The 26,387-nt window shown below is 51.1% G+C and overlaps 1 protein-coding gene across 2 annotated transcripts in view; it reads right to left on the bottom strand.

Annotated features, from left to right (window-relative positions):
* Positions 1-4,028: 4,028 nt before the first annotated feature.
* The window catches only part of LCT (lactase), a gene marked incomplete at its 5' end in the record, with an annotated part of 44,395 nt that continues 22,036 nt past the window's right edge, over positions 4,029-26,387 (bottom strand). The window contains 11 exons of one of the 2 annotated variants that reach the window (XM_084892250.1): positions 4,029-4,435; positions 4,674-5,346; positions 5,943-6,170; positions 6,894-7,117; positions 10,091-10,225; positions 12,642-12,751; positions 15,560-15,762; positions 17,179-17,377; positions 18,603-18,893; positions 23,233-23,501; positions 24,631-26,181. In XM_084892250.1, the coding sequence (XP_084748376.1) occupies positions 5,126-5,346; positions 5,943-6,170; positions 6,894-7,117; positions 10,091-10,225; positions 12,642-12,751; positions 15,560-15,762; positions 17,179-17,377; positions 18,603-18,893; positions 23,233-23,501; positions 24,631-26,181 (3,431 nt within the window). In that variant the 3' untranslated portion in view covers positions 4,029-4,435; positions 4,674-5,125. Of the gene's footprint in view, positions 4,436-4,490; positions 5,347-5,942; positions 6,171-6,893; positions 7,118-10,090; positions 10,226-12,641; positions 12,752-15,559; positions 15,763-17,178; positions 17,378-18,602; positions 18,894-23,232; positions 23,502-24,630; positions 26,182-26,387 lie in introns of those variants that run through there. The other variant, XM_084892249.1, reaches the window with a different exon arrangement.

Genomic DNA, 26,387 nt, shown 5'->3' on the forward strand with positions numbered 1-26,387 from the left:
TTGTTGCCTCCCTGCATGTGACCTGTGTATGTGGGATGGCCAGTCTCAGTGTTGTCAGCAGCAGGGCGTCCTAGCTCATAATGTCGCTTCTTGTGGTGTAGCTTTCTCTTGCCCCTGGTCTTGTGCTTGTGCCAGTTGTCTTGAGAAAGCCCATGGCTCAGCGCTGCTGTAAAGAGCCGCATTATGTCTTTTGATTGGAGCATTTAATCTATCTACGTTTAAAGTAATTGCTGACTTTGTAGTTACTAGAGGCCTGGTGTATGAAATTCATGCACGGGTAGGGTTCCTAGGCCTGGCCGGCAATCGGGGCGATGAGGGCCTTCCTTAGTTCCACACCTCCCGCTGGTGAGCAGCCGAACTCTGGGTCTCCTGGTCAAACTTCCAAAGGGACATTTTGCATATTAGCCTTTTATAGATATAGATTGCCATTTTATTTTTATGATTTCTTTCCTCTGTTTCTTTCTTATTCTCTTACTCTCTTCTCTTGTATATTAATAACTTTCTACAATTTTGTGTTCAGATTCCTGTTTCCTTTATTTTTTTCTCTTGTACACTTTTGGTTTGTGGCTACCATATGCTATATATATACCCCAAGCTATGTTTGTAACAGTATTTTTAAAAGACTTTTTTAAAATTTGATTTTTAGCCAAAACCGGTTTGGCTCAGTAGATATAGCGTCAGCCTGAGGACTGAAGGGTCCCCGGTTCGATTCCGGTCAAGAGCATGTACATTGGTTGCGGGCACATCCCCGGTGTGGGGTGTGCAGGAGGCAGCTGATCAATGATTCTCTCATCAATGTTTCTCTCTATCTCTCTCCCTTCCTCCCATACAAAATCCTCTCTGTAAAAAAATCAATTAAAAAAAAAAAAAAAAAATATATATATATATATATATATATATATATATATATATATATATATTTTTTTTTTTAATTGATTTTTAGATAGAGAGGAAGAGAGAGGGAGAATTTAAAAAAAACATTCATGAGAGAATGAAACATCAATTAACTGCCTTCTGCACAACCCCTAGCCGGATTGAGCCTGCAACTGGGGCAGGGGCATGACCAGGAATTGAACCGGCAACCTTTTGGTGCATGGGATGACACCCAACCAACTGAGCCACACTGGCCAGGGTTGTAATAGTCTATTTTAAGTTGATAGTCACATAAGTTCCAACATATCCTAAAATCACTCACCCCTTCCCATTTATGTTTTTTTGTCATTTTTTACTTCATGTGTGTTTGTATGTATCCCTTAATTTATTATTACATATTATCTTCCTACTTTTGTCTTTTGTTAATCAGCTTAACAATAACACACAACCTTCGGACCAACTCCTACTTTTGTCTTTTAACCTTTATACTAAATTTTTAATTGGTCCACTGCTTTTATAAAGTGTTTGCCTTTGTCAGTGAGAATTTTTTCTTTCCTATATTGTTTTATTCATATTTTTAATATTTTTTTCTAGAAAACTTATTTTTATTGATTTCAGAGAGGAAATGGGAGGGAGAGAGGGAGGGAAACATCAGTGATAGAAAATGGAGTGGCTGCCTCCTGCACACCCCTTACTGGGGATCAAGCCCACAACCCCAGCATGTGCCCATTGCCAGAAGTGACCCTGGACCCTTCAGTCTGCTCTATCCATTGAGCCAGACCAGCTAGGGCTATTTTTTCTTCTTAAAGAAGCCCCTTTAACTTTTTTCATAATACTGATTTAGTGGTGATGAACCCTAGCTTTTTCTTATCTTTCTCTTTCCCTTTGATTTTATTTATTTATTTATTTGTTTATGTTAAAATATATTTTATTGATATTTTACGGAGAGAAGGGAGAGAGATAGAGAGCTAGAAACGTCAATGAGAGAGAAACATTGACCAGCTACCTCTTGCACAACCCCTACTGGAGATGTGCCCGCAACCAAGGTACATGCCCTTGACCGGAATCGAACCTGGGACCTTTCAGTCCGCAGACCGACGCTCTACCACTGAGCCAAACCGGTTTCGGCTCTCTTTGATTTTAAATAATAGCTTTGCTGGGTAATCTTGGTTGTAGGTCTTTGATTTTTATCACTTTGAAAATTGCATGCCAATTCCTCTGGCCTGCAAAGTTTCTGTTGAGAGAGAAATCAGCTGACAATCTTATGGGAGCTTCCGTGTACATAAATAACTACTCTTCTCTTGCTGTTAAGATTTTCTCTCTGTCTTTAAACTTTGGCGTTTTAATTATGATGCAGTTTGGTGTGGGCCTCTGAGTTTATCTTGTTTTGTATTCTGTACTTCCTGGACTTATATGTCTATTTTTTTTTTTGCCAGGTTAGGGACATTTTCAGTCTTTTTCTTTTTTTAAATATATTTTATTGATTTCAGAGAGAAAGGGAGAGAAAAACATCAGTGATGAGAGAGAATCATTGATCAGTTGCTTCCTGCATGTCCCATATTGAGGAACGTGCCTGCAACCTGGGCATGTGCCCTGATTGGGAATAGACCATGACGTCCTGGTTCATAGGTTGACGCTCAGCCACGCTGGCCCAGCCAGTCAAAACTTCAAATAAGTTTTCAGACCCTCGTTCTCTATTCTCCCTGTGGTATGCCTATAATGCAAGTGCTGGTATGCTGATGTTGTCCCAGAGGTCTCTTAACCTATCCTCATTTCTTTTTTCTTTTTTTTGTTAATCCTCACCCAAGGGTATTTTCCCCATTGATTTATTTTTTAATATGTACTTTCATTTTTTATTTCAGAGAGGAAAGGCGAGGGGAAAAGATAGAAACATCAATGCTGAGAGCCAATCCTGCACTGGGGATCGAGTATGTGTCCTGACTGGAATCACACTGTGACCTCCTGGTTCATAGGTCAATGTTCAACCATTGATTCATGCCAACTGGGCTCCCATTGATTTTTTTAGAGAGTGGAAGGGAGGGAGAGAGATACAGAGAAAAACATTGATTTAGTGGCCTCTGGCATGTGCCTCAAACCTTAACTAGGGCCAGGGATCTAGCCTACAACCAAGGTTCATGACCTTGACCAGAATCAAACCTGAGACCCTTCTGTTCACGGGCCGATGCTCTATCCACTGAGTCAAACTGGCCAGGGTATAACCAGTGTTTTGAACTCTCCATCTGGTAGATTACTTGCCCCCATTTAATTTAGTTTGTTTTTTTTTTTTTCTTTTTCGTCTTGGTTTTTTTTCATTTGAAACATATTTATCTCATTTTGGCAGCCTCCCTGTGTTTGTTTCTGTGTATTAGGTAGAGCTGCTACGTCTCCTGGTCTTAGAAGAGTGGCCTTGTCTAGTAGGAGGTCTGTGGGGCCCGATGGTGCAGTCTCCCTATTCACCTGAGCCAGTTGCTCCGTGGGTGTCCCTTGTGTGGGTTGTGTGTGCCCTTATCTTGATTAATGTTGGCACATTAGTGGGTGGGGTTGACCTTTAGGCTGTGACTACAATAGACTTGTGTGTGGGCCGACACCACAGAGCAGGAGTGGCTGTAGCAGGGCTGAGGTGCCAGGCCCTTCAGGACTGTTGTTTGTGGGGCTCGGTGGTGGTGCTCTGGTGTGGGGTGAAGCTGGCCATCACGTGTGTTTGTTCTGGAGCCTCTTGGGACTCCAGGGTAGGCCAGGGTGAGCTGCCTCTTGTATCAGGCTTGGGGCCGCCTAGTTGAAGCTACAGTCTATGCCAAAACTGGCTGCTGCATGTGCTTGGGACCACCCGGTGGGAGTAGCAGTGCAAGTGGAGACCACTCATTGCTTGTGCTGGACAAGCTACATAGCAAGAGCTACAAGACACGCTGAGGCCAGCCACTGCGTGTTTGGGGTTTGTGGCCCTTAGATTTTGGGAAAGTCCTCAGTGCTGATGGAAGCAGGCCATTTGTGCGGAAAAGCCGCCGGAAGGAATAATGACTGGCTGGGCCAGTGTGGTTGAGCACCCCAATGAGTGGGGTGGCCCGTGTGAGCCCAGCTGGTTAATGGAAAGCACAGAGTTGGCGCTTGTCTGAGCCTACTTGGCTGCAGGAGAGGAGCATTTGGGCAAAGGAACAATGAAAGCTTTCTCCTGACCACCTGCCCCTTCCACCCTTTCTCTGAAGTAAGTCAACTTAGTTCTTCTTATATGTACCTGGCACTTTTTGAGCTTCGGCTCCTGTGCTGCGGCCCCATATTAAATTTGTGTGTGGGAAAGTCTGTGCGTGCCCCCCATCCCTTAAGAGGCGCACCTAAGTCTCCAGCAGCCCTGTCTCATTCAGACAAAATCCTCTCTGGTTTTTACAGCCTGTTCTAGGGCAGTGCCACTTCTTCAAAACAGACTCGCCCAGGCCATGGTATTTTGTGGAAGAGCCACACTCAAGGGGCCCAAGAGCTGCATGTGGCTCGCGAGCTCCAGTTTGCCGACCACGGGGCTAAGTGAACCAGGTGAGATCACATAGGCCTTGAAGGCCATGCTTGGGTCCTTACATGCCTGCCTCACACAGGGAAGGAGCACATAGATAGAAGGTGGCGGTGGTGGGAGTAAAGGATCACTCATAAGCCATCTCTGTATGTTAGGTTTCTCTGCCAGGGAGTGTATAATGTAGGCAGGAAGCCTTGGTCTGGTGGGAAAGCATAGATATCCCAAATGGCCTGTATGACCTCATAAATTCTCTGCAACCTACTTTCTCAAGGAGAATCTCTCAGAGGGGACAGTACACAAGTCACGGTACCATTTTTATTTTCGGAGACACACAAGATATGAGGCTGGAAGGGAGTTTGAAGAGAGAGGGCAGGAGATGACACTAGTCCATCTATGCAATGGAGTTGATTTCTTAGAAAAAGGATTGGTTTTCACTCCTATTTCTATCTTTAAAATCTCTTCAGCTTGGAACTGCCCAGATGACTGGCTCACAGAACCACTGGGTGAGTTCAGTGCCTGCACAGTTGCACAAGAGCCAGCTGCAGGGTCTTCTAATGCCCAAATGAGTTTCTGATCCTGGGGCAAGATGCAGACATTCCCATTTTAATCAGGGCCTGAAATCCTAGCAGGAGGCCTTTGTGAGCACTCCGGTACGGGCACAAGGGGAGCTCCTCGGGGGTTTTGTGGGTGGTAAAGGTGTACAGAGAAACTGGGCCTGTTTCGCAGAACTGGAAGAGGCGGTGCCTGTGGTCAGAAGGAAGAAGCAGGGCGCAGCTCCTGCTGGCCTGGCGGTGTGTTCCGCTGCTTGGAGCGCTTGCAGTACTTGTAGGACAGAAAGGCCACGGCGCAGGCTCCGAGGAGCATGAGCGAGAAGAGCGTGTACAGCGCGGTCTGGGCTTCGGTGGCTCCCAGGGCCAGGCCCAGGAACCGGACCTCCTCCTCTCTCTGGGGACTGACGGTGGGTCCGGCATCTAGGAGAGGACAACAGAGGGCGCTCACACTCGCACCGACGTGGTGATGGCCCGTGCTAACCTGTGTTAAGCCCCCGCTAGGTCCCTGGTACAGGAGCCCGCGTGAGCGCCTTGCTGAGGGCACATCCCTGTCACTGGCAGATGAGCCTCTGGATGAAGTTAAGATTTATTTTAATCATCTCTATCAGCAATTCAGGGTATAATCTAAATTAGGTAATTGTCTAATGTTTGTGTATAGTAGCCCATATGTTTTCAGTCATTCACAAATCCTGTCGTCTTGCACTGTGTCAGGCACCGTGTGTGATCCTGCATCAGCCCAGACATTGGCCTGTTTCCTGCCTAAGGTCGCACAGCAGGTGAATGGCAGGGCTGAGATGAGACTCTAGACGGGCTATTTATTCCCAGAGCAGGACCTAGTTTCTAGATGTAGCATTGCCTTGTTCCACCCTAAGAACATTCAAAGAAAATAAATACTAGCTGATGAATGAAGGGAAGGGAAAGGCTGAGAGGAGGGTAATAAACCTGAAGAAAATAGCCTGGAAAAGGCCCCCTCAGCCCCTCCCTCTGCTTTAGCCTCTCCCAGAGCTGCATCTCACCTTCTGGCCGGAGACAAGGGTGCGGGCCTGCGGCCGGGTCGGGGAAGCCATTGCACCGGGTGATGGAGGCGTAGAACTTGGCTGACGCCTTGGGAATCCTCGGCAGAGAAGGGTCAGTGTAGTTCACAAAATGCAGACCGAACCTCTCTGCGAAGCCCGTGGCCCACTCAAAGTTGTCCATCACACTCCAAACAGTGTACCCTCGAAGGTCCACCTTGTCCCGCACAGCTGTCCAGAGAGAGGCCGGCATGAGCTTCCTGCACAAGATGTCCTCCCCCAGGCCTGCCGAGGCCGACGCCCAGAGCTCCCACAGCCCCGTGTGCAGGCCAGGCCGGCTTTTCTTTAGCTCTTTGAGAAAGCTGCCCGGGCACTGCATGCAGTGTCAGTTATCTGGTCCTCTGGACGGATCAGCATTTTTCTAGAAAGGCTCAGCCCTGAAGGGCGTCAGGAACATGGGTAGACCAGTGCTCCTCTCCATGAAAATACTAGGAAGTGGCCCTTGGGAAAGATTTTAGCTGGAATTGGATTTCCTCATCTTTTGTTTTCACAGCTGCATTTCTCCTTCTCTTTCACCCGTGTTACTGTTTCCTTGTCATAGTCTCCTCCCAAGTTCTGCTGAGCTGGTGACCTCGAACTTCTGCTTCAGGAACAAAAGACCCTCAGACAGTCCCCTCCGCCCATTCCTGCTAGCCCTGCCCAAACCGTCCTCAGGAGGGCTCTGCTGCTCAGGGGCCTCAGACATCAGTGAGCATACGGAGAGCTCAGGTCTAGCTGATTCAGGCCACTGTCTGCCTGCTGAGCTTAAGTCTAGGAAGGGAAAAAAGCAGAGCGGCTAACCCAACAGGAGTAAGGAGCCTCATCTTTCTCATGGGGTTCCTGGGTACAAAACCACCCTGAATGCAGGTGTTTCCACAGTGCGAGGTGCCCGTGTGGAGGGTGGGCCTGCCATACCTTTGAGTGCCTCGTTGATGTAGCTGCGGAGGTAGTAGATCCTCGCAGTGTCATTGAGGCTGGTTTCTCCCCGTTGGGACACTCCGTTCTCTGTGACGTAGATGGGAGGGTTGTTGTACTCCTCCTTTAACCAGTTCAGGATCCTCCTGAAGCCAAAGGGTGTCATCTTCAGCCAGAAGGAGCCGGAGTCTGGCCAAGAGCGATCTGTGATGGAGACAACTCCCCTGCCAGTTCAAACACAGATTAGCTCTGTCTTGTAGATCCCCAGAGGCCCTTTGTTTGCACAAAAAACAAAGCAGGATTTATACGAGGAGGAACCTTAAGTTTTTTGCCTAGTCGTGAGAGTCTTAAGTGAACCCAGAAGAGTCAAATCACCCCAATTCTCTCTCTGTAAGCTCTAGATTCACTGCTTAATGCTGGTGTAACCGGACCAGCCACGCTAGCTCTGTGCCAGCTCTCCACATCCAGCGGGACCGTCTCACTCACAGACCTAGCCCTCCACAGGCCCCACACCTCACACGGGCTGTGAAAGGGCACTGGGTTTCCCAGTCTCCGGTGGGTGCAGGTGTCATGTCTTCAGAGGACGGGCCTCCCTGAGTCTCCTATGTCTGGTCAGTGCCACAGGCACCAGCCCCTGTGGGTGAGGACAGGGGGTGGTAGGCTGGGACCTGCTTCAAGTGCCCCAGACCCTGCCCCTCTCTCCAGTGGCAGAGAAGAGAGGGCAACAGGTTGTGCCAAAGGGAAGCCTGCTGTGGGAGGCACGGAAACTCAACCCTCTGAGTCAAACATTTCAAATAGTTATTTTACTTACATCCAAATTTTTTAAAAAACAAAACCCTACCATTTAGTTTTACCAACAACTGGATTTATCTTGCTCAGCTGAGAGTGAATGGGGGCATTCCATAGCTGAGCCCGGGTCCCTGTGGAGGGTCCGGGGACCAGTGAGGCAGCGAGAGTCCCCTGGGTGCCTGACTGGGGACCAGCAGGGGTCTTCTCAGTCCCCTTTGCCAAGCCTGAATGGTGGACTCAGGACAGTGGGGTGTACACATTTGTTTTCAAAGAGAAAACCTGGACAAGATTCACACTACTGGGACGGAAGGATGCTTGATAGAAAAGGAACAGAATATAGCTCTGCGTGGTAGTTGCTTAAAGCGCCGTCTGAATACACCAGGGTTGCCAGTTCTATCCCCTGTTGGCACATACAAGCATCAGCCAGTGAATGTGTAAGTGGAGCCCAGCCAGCGTGGCTCAGTGGTTGAGAGTCAATCTATGAACCAGGAGGTCACGGTTCGGTTCCCGGTCAGGGCATATGCCCAGGTTGCAGCTCGATCCCCAGTGTGGGGCATGCAGAAGGCAGTCAACCGATGATTGATGTTGCTATCTCTCCCTCCTCTCCCTTCCTCTCTGAAATCAATAAACATATATATATTTTTTTAAAAATAAATGCAACAGCAAATCTTTCTCCCTTCCTCTCTCTAAGTTTAATTCCTATATAATAAAGAGCTATGATGCTAATTAGACCAAACAGCCAAATGACTATCCTGATGAAGCCAGGGCTGCGAGGGGCTGCCAGGGCCAGCTGAGGCAGCTGGAGCTGCGAGGGCCGAGCCCCTTGCACAAATTTCGTGCATTCGACCTGTAGTTATATAATAATAATAATAATAATAATAATAATAATAATAAAAATAAAAAATAACTTAGAAAACAAAAGAAAACGAGCAGCCCTGGCCAGTGTGGCTCAGTTGGTTGGACATTGTCCCCTACACCGAGAGGTCCCCGGTTCAATTCCTGGTCAGGGAACATGCTTAGATTGCAGGCTTGATCCCTAGTAGGAGGCATTCAAGAGGCAGTTGAGAGATGTTTCTCTACCTTCCTCTCTCTAAGACCAATAAAAACATAGCTTTTTTAAAAAACTGAAATGGCCCTAACTGGCTTGGCTCAGTGGATAGAGCATTGGCCTGCAGACTGAAGGGTCCCAGGTTCGATTCCGGTCAAGGGCATGTATCTTGGTTGTGGGCACATCCCCAATAGGGAGCGTGCAGGAGGCAGCTGGTTGATGTTTCTCATCGATGTTTCTTACTTTATCCCTCTCCCTTCCTCTCTGTAAAAAATCAATAAAAAATATTTTTAAAAATAAAATTAAGAATTGAAACAAAATAGTATATATACATATAATTCTAGTTTTTAAAAATATACATATTTTTTTTATTTCAGAGAGGAAGGGAAAGGGTGAGAGAAGTAGAAACATCAATGATGAGAGAAAATCATCAATCAGCTTCCTCCTATACGCCCCCCTTGCGGGCTGGGGATTGAGCCCACAATCTAGACATTTGCCCTGATCAGGAATCGAATTGTGACGACCTGGTTCATAGGTTGATGTTCAACCACTGAGCCACACTGGCTGGGCTAATCCTGTTTTGTTTTTTTTCTAACAAGTAAATACATGTACAAATATATACTATACAAACTATGTAATGTGAATATACATATACAGACATAACTTCTGAAATAACACACAAGAATTTCTTATCCGCCCTAGCAGGTTTGGCTCAATGGATAGAGCTTTGGCCGGTACTGGGTTCGGTTCCCGTCAAGGGCATGCACTTCATTTGCAGGCTTGATCCCCGACCCTGGGTGGGGTGGGGGCGGAGGCACCTAATCCATGTACTTCTCTCACATTGATGTTTCTCTCTCTCTCCCTCTCCCTTTCACTCTCTCTAAAAATCAATGGGAATATGTCCTTGGGTGATGATTAAAACTAAAGAATCGCCTATTCTTGCTTTCTAATGTTTCCACTGTGAACATATATTATTCGTGTAATACAAAAATAATACTTTGGCCATTATTCTGAAAACAAAACAAAAAGATCTTATTGTTATTTTAACTGAAATACATCATCTAATAAGTAAAACAAATTTGACAAAAAAAGGAAAGGGGAAGAAAAAGGTTTTTCTCAAGTTATTGAAGAACTCCAGGCATGACTATCTCCACGGGAGGCGTGCTGGAAAGCCAGTGTGTCGCTGTCAGGCTGATGGGGTTTGATTAGGAGTCTCCGGAGACAGGACTCATCGCAGAAACCCCAGGCCTTCGGCATCGGGAGGCGTTCTCCGGGGCCACGCAGGCCTTCAAACAACAGGTGGGCAGAGGGGCCACTGTCTTTTCCAGAGTCTGTTCTTGGGGGCCCTGCTGGATCTTACCTGTCTGCATCAAAGGAAGAGACCCAAGAGGCATAGTCAAGATTGTAGGCCAGGACAGTGGTGTAGTGATTGAACCCAAAATAGTCGTAGGTGCCATTGATCCTCCTCTTCTCACTCTCCGTGAACTCCGGGAGCCTGCGGGGAGGGAAGCGAGAAGGGGCGGGCTTCAGGAGCAGCCATACTTGGGAGGAGAATGTTCTGGGCAGGGTTGGCCTCTGTAAACTACAGGTGACAGGTGCAGGGCCAGGGGCGAGAAGAGGCCCTGTCAGTGCTGCAGGAGGTACCGAGGCTGCTCCTACCGCCCTGTAACCCCCTGCACCCCCTGTGCCTCCTTCCCGTTACAGGACCCTCCTCCTATTGGCAAATGAAAGTAAAAGCTACTCTTTTATAAACCTCCCGGTCTGGGACACACAATCACAGATACACATTTTTTTATTTCCTTCAAAAATTAACATGCAACTTCTGACATTTACCATCTCCAGTAGAGTTTGAGATCAAGGACATGTCTGAGGCATGTACCTTAACACTAACCCTTACGGTTTTATCTTTTATAATTTGTATCTCCATAATCTGCCCTAACTACTGCTTTTGTTGTGGTTTCCTTAGGTTTGCCTCTTTTCTCCAAAGTCTATCCTTATTAGTAGGGGAAATATTTTTACAGATTAAATTTTTTGAAACTTTGGAGATTTGAATTGTTCTGCTCACATGATCTCACTACTACGCTTGTGTAAAGTAAGCATTTGCTGGAGCGTTTTCCGTGTTCTCTGAGACTTTTCTATAGAATTGGATTAGCACGTGCTTGCATACAACACATACAGGCTCCTCTCAGCGCAACTGCCGACAGGTGCCGCTGACAGGCAGACTCGGTGCTGCTGGTTTAGGGTTGCCTGGGGATTGCCCTGCTAGGCGGCTGACACCTTCATCTTGACCTTCCTGTTGTCACTAACCTGGGGGAGCACAGCCCTCCGTCCCTGAGGTCTCTGAGACGGCTGGGAGGACACTGGAGCTCTGCCCAGGAGCCAGCAGCGGCCTCAGGGCCCCTGACACCAAAGCTGAGCCCCTCTACCTGGCCTCCGGGCCCTTCAGCGTGTGGCCTCGCCTCCACGGCCGCCAGGCCAATACCCCTCTCCCACCAACTGCACATGCCCCTTTCGTCAACTCATGGCTCCCGCTGGGCTGGTGCTCACACCATTCCTCTTGGATGGAATGAATGCCCTCTGTTCTCCCAAATGCTCTTCACTGCCAATGCCCCGCTCAGCGGGTGCCCTGCCTTGTCATGATCTCATCTTCTGAGCTTTCGCTGAATCAACAAGTTGGGGAATAGAATTCCCTGGAGTGATGAGGGTGGTGTGTCGGCCACGTGAGGACCCTGCCTCGGAGGCTCCTGTTCACACAGACTCTGACCTGGCATCAGTAAAGCTACGCTCATGGGCAGGAGTGCTCACTTGCTTTTTTGAGACCAGATTGGCTGACCAGACCCGTAGGCACAGCCTGCTTAGCAGGACTTGCCCTAGCAAGGCCAGGATGTGTGTAAGGGTGGGGACTGGATTACTTAATCCTTACAGCTGGGCTCTATGGTAAGGTGACCAGACGTCCCGCTTTTTGCGGGACAGTCACGGTTTTTAACGATTTGTCCCACGGCGTTTTAAAAAAGTCCCGATTTTTGGAAACATTTAATCTTTCCAAAAATCGGGACTTTTTAAAAACGCTGCGGGACGCGGGACAAATTGTTAAAAATCGGGACGTCTGGTCACTTTATGCGGTAGTTTATGGGAAAGACTCAAAGGCCTTTTGACCTATGCTAACCACATGCACTACCTTGGAGCTTGTGGATATGTTTCCATAAGGCCAGGCCATTCCGTCCCCATCCACGTCCCATATCTCTAATCCCAGCTGGTTGATTCAAACCTAGTGTGGGCCCTGGAATCAGACAGCCCCGCTTCATATCCCAGCTCCATCATTTAATAGCTATGATCTTGCTTCAGTATTTGTGCCTTATCTTTAAATAGGAATAGAAGTTCCAATAGAAGATGAATACACGTTTTGCTGTTGATGTTGCCATTACTTTTTTGACAGGAAGTAGGACTGCTTAGTGCACACCATTGCCACCTACTGGCCAAACAACAAACACTCGCTGGCCATCACCCACTGCTATACACATTCACTCCTAGGTGATGGACTGGGGTAGGATGAGCTGGGGAATTTATCCTTAGAGGGAGGTGGTGGGTTGATAAGAAGTGGGTGCCCTTAAAGATAGATTTCCTGGCTGTTCCAAAGGATAATAATAATAATAATAATAATAGCAACTGCCTTTTGTCAAGCACATAGCAGTGCTAGGACCTAAGCTGAGAGCTTCACATGCACAATCATGTTTAATCTTCTCAGCAAGCAGGAAGCTCAGAGATACAGGAACTTGTCTCAGACTCGCCCCTCTGACCCCAACAGCCACGCTCTCACCCCTGTCCTTCCACCCAGGAGCTTCTGTTTGGTCCCACAGACCAGACTCCCTCCCTCCCCTCTCCTGGCTGAGTGTGTGGGCACCAGGACCTACCGAGACTTGTTGAGGCCTTGGGCCAAGCTCCTGTCGCGGATCCGGGTCTTCATCACTTCATTGTAATCTCCATTCTTGAAAATGGGATGTGCAAACCAGCCTCCCATGAACTGCAGGTGGGGGTGGGACAGGCAGCCTCAGCTTTAGCAGGTGTGCCCCTGACACTCCCCCACCCCACATTCTTTCCATATCCCATTCTTTTAAAAAACATATGTTTTTATTGAATTCAGAGATGAAGGAGAGAGAGAAGGAAACATCAGTGATGAGAGAGAGAATCATTGATTGGCTGCCTCCTGCACACCCCACACTGGGGGTCAGGCTGCAATCCAGGCTTGTTCTCTGACTGGGGATCGAACCATGACCTGGTTCATGGGTTGACGCTGAACCGCTGAGCAACACCATCTGGGCCATCCTTTTTCTTTTCTTTTTAGGTATTTAGTAGTTGCCATTTTATTTTATTAGGAAAAAAACGAAGACATTTAGCTTGGCTAGTGTGGCTCAGGGGTTGAGTGTCAACCTATGAGCTAGGAGGTCACAGTTCAATTTCCAATCAGGGCACATGCCTGTGGTGGGGGCTCAGTCCCCAATAGGGGGCATGCAGGAGGCAGCCCATCAATGATTCTCTCTCATCGATGTTCTTACCCATCCTCCCTCTCCCTTACTCTCTCTGAAATCAATCTCAAGAGAAAGAAATTAAACCTTTTTATTTTCCAGTTACAGTTGATGCACAATGTTTCAGTTGTACAACTCCATGATTAGACCTTTATCTCTCTATATAAAAGCCTAAGTGACCGTTGCGACCGAATGGATGAGCTAACAGGCTGTGTAGTGCGACCTGGCCGGCAGGGCGTTAGTGACCAAATGACCGGGCAGCAAGTGGGTGGGGCAACCAGGCCGGCGGCCTGAGGGCAGTTGGTGGCGATCAGGCCAGCAGGCAGAGGTGATCAGGCTGGTGGGGGGTGGGGGGCAGTTAGGGGTGATCAGGCAGGCAGGCAGCAGGTGAGCGGTTAGGAGCCAGTGGTCCAGGATTGTGAGGGATGTCTGACTGCCAGTTTAGGCCTGATCCTGGCAGTCAGACATCCCTCGAGGGGTCCCGGATTGGAGTGGGTGCAGGCTAGACTGAGGGAACACCCTGTCCCCGAACGTGAATTCCATGGACCAGGCCTCTAGTACAACTTATGAATGATCACTTTGATAAATCTAATACCCATCTGGCACCGTTCTTCGTTATTAGGATATTATTGGCTACATTTCCTAAGCTATACTTTACATCCATGACTATTCTGCAATTACCAATTCGTACTTCTAAATCCCATCACATTTTCTGCCCATTCCCCAAGCCCCCTCCCATCTGGCAGGCACCAAAATATTCTCTATATCTCTGAGTTGGCTTCTGTTCTGCTTGCTTGTTCCAAATCCCATTCTTAAACCTTCATCTCTGTGGCTGTTTGCATGTTGCAGTTCAAGTGCCCAAAGCCCTCTTCTCCTCTGGTTGTCAGCTGCCATCCCGCTCAGGGCAGCTGGAAGGGAGAGGCACGGAGCTTAGAAGGTCTGCGGGAGAGGAGGGAGACATCCGCCTCCAGGCTGCGGTCCCGCTCGCCCCATCACACCTCAGCTCACACACACTTCCTGGGGAGGCCTGAGCTGCCAGGCGGTCCCGTACCCGGGCAGAGGATGGCGTCTCATGGGCACCGGATCCGCAGTCCTAGAGTGGGAGCCTTCCCATCCGTTCTCCTGAATGAGGCCGAGAGGCTGGGCTCCTGACAGGCTTCTTGTCTCCCACTTCCTCCCCGCACCTGCCGCCGATGCCGCATGGTGGGGTGCGGGGAGCCTTTCCATCTGAGATGCGGCCCGGGACACACTCTGGTAAAGAGGCTTCCCGTGTTCTGAGGTAACGGGGCCCTTCTGAAAAGCTGGTTTTACCAGAGGGTGTGTCCCAGTTCCAGGCTGCAGTTCCACAGACAGCCAGCAGGCGTCTCAATCTAACGAGACGAACGTGTCCTGAGGTTTGGATTTCAGAAAACAAATGATTGCTCTAATTCGATATATCTGGAATGAGGGAAGCATTGATTCTGTTTTAATACTTTCCCACAGCTGGCTTGCAAACAAGAAAATTAAGCTTCTATTTTCATTTACTAATTTGACTGCCTTTGTCAAATTTTCTTGTGAAGAGTTTGGCAAACGCAGGCCCTGGTGTCCCCTCTTGAGAGCTGCAGTTGGAGGCTCCTCCTCAGAGCCAAATGCTTCCTGAGGTGAACCGGGGCGAGGGTGCCCTCTCACCCTTCAGTCACTAACAGGAGCCAGAGAAAAACTGGGCGGTGTGGGCGTTCTTTTCTATGGCCTTTTGTCAGGGCCCAGGCTGAAGGAGGGGCGAGTCTTGTTGTTGGCATCTGCCTACTAGTCTCTCTACTTCCTTGGAACAAAGTTCCATGACCAAGAGATGCATGTCCTTCTGTTAAACTCCTGACACTGGGGGCACTCACGAGTTTCGTGGAGTCTGAAGTTCCCAATTTATGGAATCCTTAGGGTGAGGAAGTAAGGTCGTGCGGTGACACCTAGAGGTTGGATGGGGCACTGCAGCCTAGTTCTGTACTGTAGTCAAACCAGACACTGAAGAGGATTTCTATGTGATAGCTTCAAGCCAATGTTACCCCCAGCAAGGCCTACAGGTACAGATCATCTGTGAGACTTAAAAGATAACAGACCCACAGAACTTTCATCACAGCAAACCTATGAGGTAGGTAGGTCCTCTCCACTGCACAGGTGAGAAAACGAAGATCCAACAAGCTTAGGTGATATTACCAAGTTCAGAACAAGGCCTGCTCCCTCACGCTTCGTTTTGCGATCTGATTCTATCCCCATGAGATCATGACAGGAAAAAGAGACGCATAAAAGCAATGCCCGGAGGGCAGACAGACCTGGACGTATCTCCTGGCCGCCTCCACGTCCTCCTGGCTGGAGGGGTCCCTGGGCTCTGCCCAGTCGCTGCTGATGGTGATGGAGATGAGGCCGCCTTGCTGGGCGCGGTACACATCGTTGTACAGGTGCCAGGCCTCGGCGTGGGCCTTGATCAGGTTGTGGCCGGCGATGTAGGGGGCGGTGCCGGGCCTGAAGGAGATGCCTGGACACACACACACGGATGTCAGCACGGAGGGGATGTGGCCCTGAGTGTCACTCTGCCAGGATGTCCACTACGTGTTTGGGGAAGGGAATGGAACTTAAATCCTGGCTCCACTGCCTGCTGGCGGCGTGAGGCTTTGGGCGAGGGCTTCAGCCCCGCAGCTTCTTCCCGGGAGAAGGAAGTGGAACAGGGCGTGTCTGCCCAGCAGCCGTGTCCGCACAGACAAGGCGCTGGATGGGTGTTGGGTTCTGCTCTCCCACCCCCACCCCCCAGAGTGCCCACGGGCCTTGGGCAAAGTGCCCGGAGGAGCCGCCTCGGGTGGGCGCTGACACCGGGCGCCGGGGAGCCCGCTGTGGAGGCAGAGTTGGAGAATCCAGCTGATGGGAGCAGCCGGCAGAATCCTTGAGAGCCGATGGTCTGAGGCCACCTCTCGGGCCGAAGGAACGGAAAACCAAAGCGCCAGCCAAGGACCCACGGGAGCTGCCCCTGGTAGTGACTCCGAGGCCCCCTGCGACCTCCCAGCGTTCACACGTGACGACAGGCTCACAGAGATGAGCACAGATTCGCTCCGAAGCTCAGGCCTCGAGGAGAGGTGAGCGGATGGCTCTGGAGGGGCAGGACAGGCCCACCGTCCCTATCAGAGCTTTTGGGTCAAATGTGTTTGGGAACAAAAAGGTCTGTCGCCTTAGAAAAGTAAAGAGCTGAACCTGGTTTGGCTCAGTGGACAGAGCGTCGGCCTGCAGACCGAAGGGTCCCGGGTTCGATTCCGGTCAGGGGCATGTACTGTACATTGGTTGCGAGCACATCCCCAGTAGGGGGGTGCTGGAGGCAGCTGGTCGATGTTTCTCTCTCATCGATGTTTCTAGCTCTCTATCCACCTCTCTTCCTCTCTGTAAAAAATTAATAGAATATATTTTAAAAAATAAAGAAAAATAAAGAAAAGTAACGAATCGCCTACATGGGCTGTACGTGTGGCCCCCCAGGGCCCGGAGCGGGTCCCCGCGGGGACCGGCCCGCCTGCAGCAGAACCCGGGCAGGAAGGCCCCGGGCAGCCTCCTGCTGGGTCAGGGCAGCCAAACCAGTTACCCCAAACGGGGGCCTGGGGGTCGCAGGAAACAGACTGTGGACCGGAACAGGGCGAGGGGTTGCCTCTTCCCACACTGATCAGTTCACGTTCCCGGCTGCGGAGCTTCTCCTCCGAGGAACGTCGGTCTCAGAGCAAAGAGAGCGGCCCCGGGAGGCGCCCACGTGAAATCCAGGTGGAGCCCAGGTGGTGTGGAGGGGAAGCCGCTGCTGCGGGAGCCGAGGCCCTGCCCTGCGCTCTCCCGGCCCCTCCTCCCAAGCGCCCGACTTCAGTCTCCTCCCCCGCCCCCCGGGGGCCGGAAAAGCCCACCCAGCTGCCCGCGCCGGGCCCACCTGGGGCCGCCGTCCCGTAGCCGTAGCCCTGCAGAGCGATGACGAAGGGCTCGTTCAGCGTGATCCAGAACTTGACCTTGCCGCCCAGCCTCTGGAAGAGCACGTCGGCGTAGTCTCTGAAGCGCTGCACGATGGTCTCGTTCTCCCAGCCGCCCACGTCCTGCAGGGCCTGGGGCAGGTCCCAGTGGTAGATGGTCACCTGCGGGCGAGGGAGACCAGCCGGCCCGTCAGCCTGCTGTGCGCGGGCAGCCACCGGAGCCGCCGGCACCGAGAACGGAAGATCCATGGGTCTTTGGCGGCAGGGGGCGGGCACAGTGCTGAGTGGAGAAGCCTGGGTTCGAGTCCCAGCTGTACATCTACTGTCCCGGGCTCAGGGGCTAAGGCCTCCACTTCGTGACGCGATTGTGAGGCCCAGGGCATGAGGCCGGCATCTCTTCAGCGTGAGCCACAATGGTTCTCGGATCAGAACCTGCCTGGACCCACTGCTGAGGGTCTGAGGCCCTGAGGGTCCCAGGAGGACGGAGACAGAGGGTCATCACCTCCCGTGTCCGGAGCGTCTTCCCGGCGGCCGGCAGGGAGCCCTGGCTGGGGAGGAGCAGCCTGGCCGTGCTTAGCGGTGGCCTTTCTCTCCCGAATTTCGTGCACGGGGCCTCTAGTTGTTAAATAAAAGCAAGTATCTTGCCCAGTTGGTGTGGCTCAGTGGTTGAACATTGTCCCATGCACCAGGTTCAATTCCCAGTCAGGGCACATGCCCGGGTTGTGGGCTCAATCCCCAGTAGGGGACATGCAGGAGGCAGCCAATTGATGTTTCTCTCTCATTGTTTTCATGTTTTTGTCTCTCTCCCTTTCCCTTCCTCTCTCTGAAATAAAAACATTAAAAAAAAAAAAAAAAAAAAAAAAAAAGCAAGTATTTACCATTATGAGAAAAGAGGGGAAAAGAAATATACACACACAGACACATCTACTGGCTCCTACCCACAAAAGGACACGAGAACATAGCAAACTTGGGCCCAGAGAAGGAGGAACTGAACGGAAGGAAAATCTACACTGCAGACTCCTTCATGCTTTTGACCTCTTCTCATGTGACTTTGTTAACAACTCAAAAATTAAATTTGAAAACAGTTTTGTTTTGTTTTTTAATATATTTTGATTTTTTACAGAGAGGAAGAGAGAGGGACAGAGAGTCAGAAACATCGATTCGAGAGAAACATCCATCAGCTGCCTCCTGCACACTCCCCACTGGGGCTGTGCCCACAACCAAGGTACACGCCCTTGATGGGAATCGAACCCAAGACGCTCTATCCACTGAGCCAAACCGGTTTCGGCTGAAAACAGCTTTTGTTTACACAATGAAGGAGCTCTCTGGCCCAGCTGGCCCCCCACGTGGGCAGGCCTCCCTGCCCCCCTCACCTGGGGCCACCCACCTGGGGCTTGATGTTGGCGGCCAGCAGCGCGTCGATGAGCTGCGTGTAGTAGCGCAGGCCCGCCTCGTTGATGTGCTTGGTGGTCCCGTCCGGGAGGACGCGAGGCCAGGAGACGGAGAAGCGGTAGTGGGACACGCCCAGGTTCCGCAGGGCAGCCACGTCCTCGGCGATCTTGTGGTAACTGTCACAGGCCACGTCTCCCGTGTCGTCGTTGCCGACCTTCAGTGGCGTGTGGGAGAACGTGTCCCAAATGCTCAGTCCTTTGCCGTCTTCTCTCCACGCACCTTCAATCTCAAGATGACAAGACACAACCTAATTAAGTCCTGCAGTCCTGCCCTCACACCTTCCTTCCTTCCTTCCTTCCTTCCTTCCTTCCTTCCTTCCTTCCTTCCTTCCTTCCTTCTTCCTTTCTTTTTCTCTTTTTCTTTTTTTCTTTCTCTTATTTATTATTGACTTCAGAGAGGGAGAGGGAGAGATGGAAACATCAATAATGAGATAGAGACCTAACCGGTTTGGCTCAGTGGATATGAGCGTCAGGCTGCGGACTGAAGGGTCCCTGGTTCAATTCCCATCAAGGGCATGTGCCTTGGTTGTGGGCACATTCTCAGTGGGAGGTGTGCAGGAGGCAGCTGATCGATGTTTCTCTCTCATTAATGTTTCTAACTCTCACTCTCCCTTCCTCTCTGTGAAAAATCAATTATATATATAAAAAATAATGAGATAGAATCATTGATTGATTGCCTCCTGCATGTCTCCTACTAGAATTGAGCCTGCAACCTGGGCATGTACCCTGACTAGGAATCGAACCCTGACCTCCTGGTTCATAGGTCGACACTCAACCACTGAGCCATGACAGCTGGGCCCTCACATGCTCCTTTCTGTGAGCAGCAAAGTCCCGAGAAGGAGATAAGTCCTCTGGGAGCCTTCGGTGGCTCCCTCCGAGTTCTAAACTCCTGCAGCTTCCCGTACATAATCTCTGCCATTGTCACCTGCATCCCACAGACTGTACGGCCTGGCATTGATTCTGTCATCCTGTGTCCCAGCAGTTACTGTGGCAGCATCTGGTGTATGGTGGGTGCTCACTAACAGTTCGAATGAACGATGCCACGAGCCCCAGCCCCAGTCATGGCCAAACCGATCCCAGCGATGCCGGGCGTGGGGGCAGGGTTTCTGCTCAGGACATGTCACTGCCTCGGTGCTTTCTCTTGGTCCTCCCACCGATCTTAAGGGGAAACTGACTGCAAGCAACTGTGCAAACACCTCCCTACAGGCTCAGGTAGTCTGACAGGTGCGACTTCAGAACACTTCGGCACACACTGTGTGATATTATGTGACTGGTAAGGGGGGTGGTGCTCTCACCAGAGATACGACCTGCACAGCCCCCGTGAGAGTGGCCAGAACGCACCCTGTGGGCTGTGGGTGGAGGAGGTGGCCTTGGCCGGGAGGTTAGTGAGTGCAGGGGACTGAGCAAATCAGTGACCGCGTTGAGGATATTAGGACGAGGTTCCTCACCATTGGAGGAAGGAGTGTTAACACAGAAAATGGGAAAGCTAGCATTAACCCTGTGGAGATTCCAGTGTGAACTCATGGTCTTGAATGTACATGGAGATGTACGTGGATGCAGAAGCGAATGTAAGTGTGTGTCTGCGTGCATGTGTGTGTGCGCATGGACCCCCTACTCTGTCCACTGAGGAGCTGGAAGGGGTGACACAGCAGCAGTGAGCACCCCTAGCAGGCACATCTGGTTTCTAAGTGCCCTTGTCCAATACAAGGAACCAGGGCCCATGAGAGAAATAGCTGATGACGGGGCTGAGCAGAAGAGGTACAAGATGAACTCGGAACACCTTGTGCCGGGAAGAATTAGGGAAGTGTTCAGAGAAGGACGGGCATGTCCAAAAGGCATTGTGCCTGGCAAAATGTGGAGCGATTGGAGCATCTAAATCCATGACAGCAAAAGTGCCACCCACTGAATACAACAGGACTCCGTAAGACCAACTGATGCCATATGTCAATACACATTTATATATAAATAAAATAAAAGTAGGATAAAAGGCAAAGCTCAACACATTATGTGTTGAATGCCACATCCTTTCTAATAAAGAAGAAATATGCTAATTGACCCTCACACCATCACAAAGATGGTGGCGCCCACAGCCAATAAGGTGGGAATATGCTAACTGACTGTCCCACCCTCAAAGATGGCGGCACCCACAGCCACAAGATGGCGGTGCCCAGTCCCCTCAGCTCCGCTACTGCGCCTGCCTCCAGAGTCCCCCAGTCCCCTCAGCCCCCCAGCTGCCCAGGGCTTGCCCAAGGCACAGGCAAGCCTCAGAAGGCAGCTGCCCAGTCACCCAGGGCTGCCCGAGGCTCAGGTAACCAGGGCCAGCCAAGGCCTGTGCTGCCGGCAGTGGCAGCAGCAGAGGTGTGATGGGGCGTCACCTTCCCCTGATCGCCAGGTCGCCTCTCACCCCTGAGGGCTCCTTGACTGTTAGAGGGGGCAGGCCAGGCTGAGGGACCCGGTGCATGAATTTTCAGGCACTGGCCTCTAGTAATAAAGGAATGATGAAATTAGAAAATCACCATTTGTCCACCATCATAGTGATAACTGATTCAGGCCAAAATTACCAACAGTTGCTAAAGCTAGTGGTTGAAACTTGATGAGAAACAGGATATTTGTATAGTCTCCAAGTAGCTACCCCTAAATCACTTACAACTACAAAATACTTCTTAATTTTATGGTAGAGAAACCTGGTAGACACCTGCTCATTCAGGTGATAAAGTCAGTTTCACACACACACACACACACACACATGCACATGCAGAGAGAAAATACGGCAAATGGTACCGGTTGAGGAGTGTGGGAAAGGGTACATGGGAGTCCTCTACTGTTTTTGCAACTTTTCTCTGTTTAAACAGATTTCCAAAGAAAAGGCTTTAAAAAAAAAAAAAAAAAAAAAAATCCAGTCAGATGGCATCTAATCAGGAAGCCTACACTGTAGGCACAGCTCATCCATTCTCGATTCACATCCCACACTTGGCTCATTAGAATAGTCAGCGTCACCGATGGGGGAACGTGCCTGCTGACTGCTCCCTGACACCAATTTAATCATTCAAGACGTGGTTACTAACATGTTTCCAAGACTGTCCCGCCCGTGCACGGACAGGGGTAAGACCCCCCAGGCCTGCCTGTGTCCCCTCCTGTGACTCCGGGAGCCGTGGGTCTCACCCAGCGGAGGCATTGATCATTGCCTGGAGACAGCGTTGATTGTGACAACTGGGGGAGAAGCCTGCTGGCATCTGTGGGCAGAGCCCAGGGTGCTGCTGGACACCCCACCGTGCACAGGAGAGCCCACAACAGAACTGCCCACCCAGACCGTCGTCCAGGCCACGCTGGGGTCCTCCCGCGGGAGTCCGAGCCTGAGGAAGGTCCCTGCCTCGGGAGCCTCGGCATTTCCTCAGTGAACCTTTCATGCGAAGTGTTGGCCAGAGCACCTGACGGGACCACGCACAGGGCTTCCTCCGGCCCACACTATAGGCTACGTGAACGGTTTCTGTGTGTCTGGCTGATACGTGTCTGGGTGTGGCAGAACGTGCCCCAAGACTCCATTCACACCTGGTGGTGTGGGCATCGGGGGGTTGCTAACACGCGTCCACCTCGAACACGTTTTCAGCAGCTACAGCCGTCCAGGAAAACCTGAGGGCTGGGCACTCCCCGCCAGGCCAGCTCATCCCACTGACCCTGCCCCGCCCTCACCCCGAGCGCACACAGCCCCTCCCATAGCGGAGAAAATAAAGACGATGTCAACCACGGGCCTGCAACCGAAGGCCTGAGCAAGGCGCTCTTTGCTTGTCATCTTTTATTTCTCTGGGGAAAAGGCAAAACCCTCATATTTTCTGCATGAGTAAGCTTCAGCTGGCATGTATAAGGTGATGGCAGGATGGTAGAACATCAGAAAAAAAAACCACAAAAAACCTGTCTCTGGATAACCTCAGGCCAAATCGCATGCCCCTTCCCATGGCAGCGATGACCCATTCCTTGGTGACTCTAGAATAGGGGTGTCGAACTCAATCAGAGAAGGGGCCAAAATCTAAAATCCAGCCTAAATCGCGGGCCGAATGGTTTACTGAACAGTCATAAACTGACAATGTCATAAACTGACAGCGGAGTGCAGTGATGACAGCGCGGTGCGGGCCACATTGCAAGGCCTGGCGGGCTGGATTTGGCCCGCGGGCCTTGTGTTTGACACATGTGCTCTAGAAAAAAAACCATGACAGACATGTTTCCTGCTTGGAGGAGACCAGGTGAGACAAGCACCCAGCAGAGAATCTTCACATTCATGCCTTAGCCTAAGTGTGTCTGCCCAGCTCCACCTGCTCCTTCTCGCCTGCGAACACCCATCTCAGCACAGCCCTGTCACTGCTGGTCTGCCTGGGTTTGGGGGTGGACAGAGGGGTGAAGAGCCCAGACCATCTGGGAAGAGGTCCTCCACAATTCCCCCAACGGCATCCCTCACTTCCCTCCCACAGCCTATGACAACCCCCTGCTCACCTGGCCCTTCCCAGCACGGAGCCCGAGCCTGGCGCATAGTAGGTGTGCAACAGATGTTGCCGACTGCCCTGCGCTCCTCACCTGATACGCAGCGGAAGCCGCGCTCCAGATGAAGCCCTCGGGAAACTGCCCATAGAGAAACTCGTCCTCCGGGGGCAGCGGCATGCCGTTGTTGGTGATGACCTCCGTGTAGTACCTGGCGGAGGCTCTGGCTGTGCGAGGCCTGCTCGTGTGGTTGAAATCAACATGGTACAGCCCGAACTTGACTGTGTAACCATTCAGCCACTCAAAGTTGTCCATCAGGGACCACGCGGTATACCCTCGAAGGTCTACGTCATCGAGCCTGTAGGCTGGGAACATTGAGAGAGAGAGAGAGAGAGAGGGGGGGGGGAGAGAGAGAGAGAGAGGAGAGTTTTACCCCCATCAGGCAGGGGCCCCAAGAAGCCCAGCCACATACTGGCCTCTCAGCTCAAGACAGTCGTCCTAACCATCAACATGTACACACAGGTAACGTGTCCCTGGTGGGCAGATCATCTGTGTGTCTTTGTTCCTTTGCCCACACTCATGCCCCCCAAACAAGTATTAATGACTGATCTTTGTAAAATCAAATTATTTTGTTGGGGTAAAGGGATGTGCTTCAAATTCAAGAGTCTCAGCCCACTTTAGACACGAAACACAAATGTGAATTTGAGAACAGTTTCTTCCTCTGGGGTTGCATGGAACCCATCGGTATATATAAAAGGCTAAGCTACCGTCCGACCAGTAGCTATGATGCTCTCTGACCACCAGGGGGCACACACTCAACACAGGAGCTGCCGAGTTGTGGTGACTTGGCAGTAGTGGTTCTTGGATGATGTTCCCCAGAAGCAGAGAGGAGGGAGCCTGATTCCAGGGTGCCTCACCCGAGAACTGCCCTCTTACAATCCAGGACCCCTCAGAGAATGTCAGAGAATGTCAGAGAGCCAGTTTCGGCCTGATCCCTGTAGGCCAGGCTGAGGGACCCCACCTGCTGGAGGCACTCCACTCACCCGCAGGCACCCTTCGAGCTGCAGTGCCACCCCAGGTGTGGCCTGACTTTCTCGGTCCTGCACCACCTGCCACCTTCTAATTAATTTCCTCTCAATGTGCATGAATCCGTGCACCAGGCTCCCTATCAGCAGAAAGTTATCTGTTTTGTTCACTACTGTTTCCCTATGATTTAGAGTAAAACTTGTCCAACAGTAGTTGTTCAGTAATAGATGAATGGACTCATAAAAACGTTCTTATGGGGATTGCATGTGTGTACATTTGGGGAGACGACCATAGCTTTTTTCAGATTCCCAAAGGGAAATGTAACCCCAGACAGGGAAAGAATAATGGAGTTAGCACACGAGACTTATCCTTGCTGGCGGTTTGTAATCTACTCTGCCAAACCATTTCAGGCACATGACATGTGGATATTGGAAGATTTTGTAACGGGGGGAATGAACCCTCACATACCTTTCAAAGCTTCATTGATGTAGGTTTTGTGGTAGAATATCCGATCAGTATCTTCCACCTTCGGATTTTCCAGCCCCACCCCATTTTCGGTGATGTAAATGGGGATGTCACCATACTCTTCCTTGACCCAGTTGAGCAGCCTCCGCATCCCCCAGGGCGCAGCTCTGTTCAGTGCTGTGGCCGGCCACGAAGGGTCCTCCTCCTCGGTCGTCTCCTGGTCATCTCGGTAGGAGGGCGGGTTTAGCCTCGGCGTTGTGTACCGCACGATCCTGGAGGAGTAGGTGTTGAGGCAGAACACATCGGCCGTGCCCCTGACGTACCTCTTCTCCTCCTCGGTGAAGCGTGGCAGGCGGGACGAGGCCAAGTGCTGTAGTTCACTCCTGTTCCCCACTTTCCACTTCATGGCCTCGGGATAGTCCCCGTTTCGGAAGATGGGGTGGGCGAACCAGCCCAGCGAGAACTGCAGCATCCGGTCAGCCGCCGCCACATCCCGCGGGAGTTTGGGCGACTTGGGCTCTGCCCAGTGTGCACTGAGGCTCAGGGAGATGACCCCCTTCTGCGTTGGCCGGTACTTCTCATCGTACGTGTGGTAGGCTCTGGCGTGAGCTTTGATGAGTGCGTGGCCAATCCTGTAAGGTGCCCAGCCTGGTTCCTTCACATTCGGGGGGAACTCCCCTGAGCCGTAGCCCAGCCACGCCTGGTAGGTGGGCTCGTTGAAGGTCATCCAGAACTTGACCCTGTCGCCAAAGGTCTGGAAACAAAAGTCCGCGTAGCTGTCGAACAATTCAATCAAGGACGCGTTCTCCCAGCCTCCGATGTCTTGCAGGGCCTGGGGCAGGTCCCAGTGGTACAGCGTCACCATCGGAAAGATGTTGCTTCCCACCAAGCCATCGATCAGCCTGTTGTAATAATCAACACCTTGGCGATTGACAGAACTGTTTCTCCCCGTCGGGAAAATCCGAGACCAGGAGATAGAGAAGCGATAGGCCTTCACCTTCAAAGCTCGAAGCATGTTCAGGTCTGCACTCAGCTGGTTGTAGCTGTCACAGGCCACGTCCCCCGTGGCGTTGCCCTTCACGTTGCTGCCCGGCGTGTGGGTGAAGTTGTCCCAGATGCTGGGGCCTTTGCCGTCGGCGTCCCACGCTCCTTCGATCTGGTAGGCTGAGGAGGACACGCCCCACAGGAAGTCATCCCGGAACGTGCCGTGGTAAAACAAGTCTCGTTCAAACTTGGGCTGGTTGGAGAACTTCTCCCAGACGACTTTGGCCTTGGAGGGCACCTCGGATGGAAAAGGGAAGGCTCTGACTGGAGTGGGGGAAGCTGCTGTCCGGGGGGGTGGCAGTCTTTTCACTTCTCTGGTGAGGAAACCATTGTTTTCGATGATGCTGGTGAAGAAATAGGCAGATTTCCTGGGAGTCCTGGGCCTGCTGCTGTCCTCGAAGTTGACGTGGTGCAGCCCGTACCTCTGGCTGTACCCAGAGGGCCCTTCGAAGCCATCGATGAAGGAATGAGCAATGTAAGATCGAACGTCCACTGAGTCCTCCTTGACAGCTGTGGGGAAGAACAAAAATACAATAGTGTTATTTTAACGCCTCTGTTAGTTTGCTCTTTAAAGGTTCTCCTTTGACAGGAAAGTTTTGGAGGTGATTTAGAGGGTTACTCCAAAATCATGAATCTCTTTGCTCCTTCAGAATGGATAAGGAAAATTCACAAGAGCCCACAAAACATCAGGCCACATCCATGGCCATCACTCAGTT

Source organism: Pipistrellus hanaki (assembly GCF_964339955.1).
Source record: "Pipistrellus hanaki genome assembly, chromosome: 8".
In the NCBI taxonomy this organism is placed as follows: Eukaryota; Metazoa; Chordata; class Mammalia; order Chiroptera; family Vespertilionidae; genus Pipistrellus; species Pipistrellus hanaki.